General features: G+C 30.9%; 2 protein-coding genes across 2 annotated transcripts; both read right to left on the reverse strand.

Moving 5' to 3' along the window:
• Positions 1–1,417: 1,417 nt before the first annotated feature.
• Positions 1,418–2,776, reverse strand: LOC119664985 (starch-binding protein SusD-like). Its single transcript, XM_038074322.1, has one exon. It carries the CDS (start codon positions 2,774–2,776, stop codon positions 1,418–1,420), a length of 1,359 nt encoding a protein of 452 aa, XP_037930250.1.
• A 1,315-nt stretch (positions 2,777–4,091) lies between these two features.
• On the reverse strand, positions 4,092–5,414 carry LOC119664986 (tonB-dependent receptor SusC-like; the record flags this gene model as incomplete). Its single annotated transcript, XM_038074323.1, has 2 exons — positions 4,092–4,546; positions 4,605–5,414. Coding segments are annotated over 2 exons (1,265 nt in total), but the record flags the coding sequence as incomplete, so codon positions are not given.
• Between the last annotated feature and the right edge of the window lie 131 nt (positions 5,415–5,545).

Below are 5,545 nucleotides of genomic sequence, written 5' to 3' on the forward strand. Positions count from 1 at the left end.
TGTATTTTGCCATTCTACGCCATCTATTGTAATTCCAGTATGCGCATAAATATTACCAGAATAGTTTTCTAATCCAGTTCCATTTTTATCAAAAAAAATAGTCGCAGGTAAGTTCTGTTCTAATATAGTAGGAGTAGTACTAATTTGTGCTTTTATATAAATTATAAAAAGCAACATAATAATAGATAAAGTTTTTTTCATTTTGTGTGTGATTTTGAAAAAAAAGCCATTAAAAAATGAATTTTAATGGCTTTTATGATTATGTGATTTTTTATTATGAAAATTATAACCCTTCTAATTCTGTTATACCATCATAATTAATTTTTACTTTTATAGTAGTCTCTTTTGAACTAACCTTAAAGTTTGGTCCTCCATTATCATAAGCTGTGTACGGCACTATTCCGAATTGAAGTTTCCAATCTCAATTATAGATTTATTCCAGAAATTTTTTGATCAATTTTTAATCACCACTTTCAAATTAGTTGTTAATTCAAAAACATTATCAGTTAATAGTTTTAAAGCATGTTCAATTGTCCCATCCGTTAGGTGTTGCATCACCTATAATTCCCCAATTCATTTTTACATATTTATATGTAAGCTTATCTATATCAACTTGTACGTAATATAGACCATCACCTTCTGTTTCTGCGATTTTCACATCTCCAGAAGAACCAGAATTTTCTAGCTGACCATTCTGAGCTCCATTAGAAGTACCATAGTTATCAGGATTAAAGTCTGTTGTTTGTCCTATAAATTTAATTCCATCATTTTGACCTACTTTAACATAAGCTTCAAATACTTTTGTAGTGCCATCTCCTATGTATCTCATTTTAAGACCATCTCCAGCATTCCAGTTATTTTTACCATAGTAACTTTGTACACCACCAACTAAATATAAAACAGGATCTCCTTTAGGTTTATACGTAGTAACGTTAATTGATACAACATCAGAAATTAATACTTCTGATTCGTGAGTACCAATTGATGAAATAACTCGATATTCTAAATCTTCTGCAGTACCAGGAATTAATCCTAAAGTTGTTGCTACGTTATTTAATTCTTTAACAGTAATGTTATATACAGTTTCAGATATAGTTGCAATTGATTTAGGTTCTTTGAAATTATTTCCTTTTTTATCTAATTGTAATTCGTATTTAGGAACTGTTGCTATACCATAATCTGCGGCAGACCACTTAAATGAAATAGCAGTTTCTGTTGCATTTTCTTCCGATAGAGTAATTGGATCAGAATTTGTAATTTCAATTTTAGGGGCAATAAATGTAGATGGATTAACTTTTAATAAATCTTCATCATCATTACATGAACTTAGTGCAAATACACTTGCACAAGCTAACGAAATATATTTAATTAATTTTCTCATCTTAGTAACCTGGATTTTGATTTAGATTAGGGTTAATTACAATAATATTGTTTGGAATAGGGAATAGTGCTCTTGTAGCTGGAACGATGTCCCATTTGCAGCTCCACCTTTAAATGGCCAATTGTAATTTGATGTATACTTGTTAAAACGAATCAAATCTGTACGACGAGTACCTTCCCAATACATTTCTCTTGCTCTCTCATCTAAAATGAAATCTAAATTTAATTGAGAGTCTGTAATATTTCCACTTGTATTTCCGTATGCTCTAGTGCGTAATTCGTTAATTAAACTTAGAGCAGTAGCTCTGTCTCCTCCAGCTCCACCTCTTAGGACAGCTTCTGCATAATTTAGGTAAACTTCAGCTAAACGAATGACTGGTATATCTGTGTCAACATATTCTCCAGTAGCATCTCTTGTTACAGCACCATCAGCTCTTTTATTAGACCATTTTGCGACAGCATAACCATCTGTAAATGTACCTACATTATTTATTTCGAAGAATGACCCACTAAAAAACATTGCTCTTTTATCTTTCCAAGCTGTTGGCTCTCCATTTTGATTTGTAGCAGAAATAGAACTAGAAAATTGTTCTACAAGGGCTTTTGTTGTACGAGGACCTCCCCAACCACCATTCACACCAAAGTCAGGAGCTTTCATATTTCCTCCAATAGAAGCTTTTACTATAAATGTAGATCCACCGTATGTACGAGAATTAGCACCATCAAAATTTAAAGTAAAAATAGCTTCATCTTGTGCTCCATTTGTATCATTATCCGCTAAAAATAATTCATCATAAGCAGAACCATTTTTATTAGTATCATTCGTATTTATTTTATATGGAGACTGCATAGCTAATTTAGCATATGTAATAGCTTCAGTATACTTAGCTTCACCAATCCAAGTTTCAGCATTCAGATATAAACGTGCTAATAATGCTTCGGCTGCGACTTTGTCTACACGACCATATTCATTTCCTTTACCTGTTTTTAGTTCTTCTTCAATTGCTTTTAACTCATTTTCAATAAAATTGAATATTTCTTTACGATTACTCTGTTGTGGTAATTCTGATGAAATTTTTGTGACTAAAGGAACATTTCCATAAAGATCTATAAGATTATAATAAGCATAAGCACGAATAAAGCGAGCTTCGGCTATATAGCTTTTTACTTCTTGATCTGTTTCAGCTAATTTTTCAGCATTTACAATAAATGAATTAGAAAAAGAAACTGTTTGAGCTAAACGATAATACATAGCTTGTATAAAAGTATTATTAGAACCCCAAGATATATCATGTAAATTAGGAATTCCTGGATCTCCCCATCCTATTATAGCTTGGTCTGTAGTTAATTCGTTTAAATAAAATAATAAACGCGAATATTGAGAACGTTCCTTCATCTATTCCTTGTATATCACCTTGCCCATCAGGTCCTTTTGACCTGTTAAAGCTAAAGAAGCATATACTTTTGCCCTAAAGCTAATTTTGCAGAAGAAGGATCCTTGAATACAATCAAATTCTGTAATAAGTATTAGGATCGTTGGCCATTAAGTTCTAAGAGTCATGCATGACAAAAGAAAGGAAAAATGCTAAATAGTGCATACTATATATTAGATATTGTAATTTTTTTTTCATAATCAATTAAAAATTAACAATTAAGACCAAAGTAACAATACGTTCTGGTTCTTAGGTCTTTGATAAAAATTATTATAATTCCTATGTACATTTCATGGATTAATCCATTTAATAATTTTGGTGAAAACAGCTACATTTGTACAGCTCCATAAAAGCGTACATCCATTCCTTTTATAGCTTGTTTTAGATTGTACCCTAATGTAATATTATCAATACGGAAGAAAGATGCATCTTCTATAAAGTGATCGCTCAATAGGTTTGTTTCAGTAATATTTGTAAATCCTGTTTTATAATAATCAGTATGTACATTCGTTAAGAAATTTTGACCATTTCCTGTTGCTTTTCTACTATATCCTTTTGAAGAGGCTACATTATTGTAAGCATAGTTACCTAAGCTAACACGTGCAGTAGCAGATAAATCCCAATTTTTATATCTAAAACTAGTATTTAATCCCATTGTGATTTTAGCAAAAGGACTTTTATGGATGTATCTATCTTTTTCGTTTATTATACCATCACCGTTCAAATCTTCGTATGCACCTTCAATAGGTTTTCCATTAGCATCATATATTTGTTTGTAAACATAGAAACTAAAAGGCGCTTCTCCTTCTCTTTGTATTTGAATATTATTTCCTGTTCCTCCATCAATACCTCCAGTCAAATTATCAGTTGGTAGTTTGGTGATTTTATTATCATTAAATGCAATGTTGTAACCAAATGACCAATCAAAATCTTTTGATTTAACGATATCTGAATTAATACTAAATTCAATTCCTTTGTTTTCCATATCACCGATATTTTTATCGATCATATTTCAAAATTAATAGAATGGATCTACATATAACACTAGCTATTAAATCCTTTGTTTTTTACTATAAAACGTCTACTGTAACCATAAATTCTATTTTAAATAAAGAGTAAATCTAATCAATATTGAATGTTTAGAAACTTTCCCCATTTTCAAATCTCCAATTAAAAGGCTGTGGGACGGTAAAGTTTGGTAAAATGTAGAACCAAATTGATAATTTGCAGAGTAGCTTTGTGAAATTTGAATAACGTGGGTTAAATATTAAAGTTATTTTAAACAGCTACATTACACTTGTCCAAACCTTCACGGAATTTAAGATCATTTATAACTGTACTTCCTTTCAAAAATTCTTCTTTTGAAATGTTCCAAGCAAATGCTGCAGAAGGGAAATACCCCCACTGATTATCTTTTTTGAATTTTGAAGAAGCATCAGCTCTCATTGTAGCTGTTAAAATATACTTGTTATCAAAACTATAATTTAAACGTCCGTAATATGATAATAAAGTACTTTGATCTCTAGAATAAAACTCATATTGTTCTGCATTTTGTTCTTTTAATAGACCGTCAAAATTATATTGATACGTATTAAAATATTGATAGCTATATCCTCCCATAACTTTTACGTTATGTTTTCCGAAATCTTTATCAAAAGTTAAATATGCATCAAATAATTTATTATAAAACTCATTATTAAACGATGTTTTAGAACCATTCCAATTAGCTATGCCTAGGTTAAATTAGCAAGATTTATTTTACGAACCATTAAATTGATAATCGTATCCAACATTTAACAGTTGCAGTAACAGAAGGTAAAAAATGTAGATTATAATCTACTTTAGCATTACCAACAAAACGTCGTATTTCTGATGTGTCATCAACTTCATTGATTAATGCAACAGGATTGACAGGGGCTAAATTATGTTTTACAGCTCCATCCATCCATGTATGATAGCCACCAAAAATATTAGCTCCAGAATATACTGGTTGTGTAGGATCATATTCCAATGCAGAACCTATTGCATCTCTATTTGCAAATTGATTTTCGATGTAAGAACCACGAGCATTAATTTCAAAACGTAAATGTTTATCTAATAGAGTAGGATTCAAATTCATCGACAAAGTTGTACGATTGATATTATCTCCTCTTAATATACCATCTTGATTTGTATTAGAAACAGAAAATCGAGATGGCATATTACCACCAATGTTTCCTGTAGCACTAAAATTATGGTCAAAACCAGCAGCTGTTTTGTATATTTTTCTTTGCCAATCTGTATTTGCATTTCCTAATCTAGCAATTTCAGCTGTAGTACCAACTTGGTTTACTAGTTCACGAAATTGATTTGCATTCATCATATCAATATATCCTTCAGGTTGATAAATTGACGTCGTTGAATTGTAACTATATCTAAAACCTTTTCCTTTTCCTTTCTTTGTTGTTACTAATACAACACCATTTGCAGCACGAGAACCATAAATAGCTGTAGCAGAAGCATCCTTTAATATTGTCATTGTTTCAATATCATTTGGATTCAAGAAATCAATAGGGTTACGAGAACCTCCAACGTTTGTATCTGCTAACGGAACTCCATCAACTACATACAACGGTTGTGCATTTAATGATAAAGAACTATTTCCTCTAATTAAAATATTTTGTCCATCACCAGGAGCACCTCCAGCAGATGTCACTACAACACCAGCAATTTTACCAGTAACTAATTCTTGA

This window comes from Teleopsis dalmanni, unplaced genomic scaffold (genome assembly GCF_002237135.1).
Source record: "Teleopsis dalmanni isolate 2A unplaced genomic scaffold, ASM223713v2 unscaffolded_contig_3151, whole genome shotgun sequence".
In the NCBI taxonomy this organism is placed as follows: domain Eukaryota; kingdom Metazoa; phylum Arthropoda; class Insecta; order Diptera; family Diopsidae; genus Teleopsis; species Teleopsis dalmanni.

What these genes read in the sequence shown, in the direction of transcription:
- LOC119664985 (XM_038074322.1), bottom strand. Translation starts at nt 2,776, where the DNA reads ATGAAGGAACGTTCTCAATATTCGCGTTTATTATTTTATTTAAACGAA.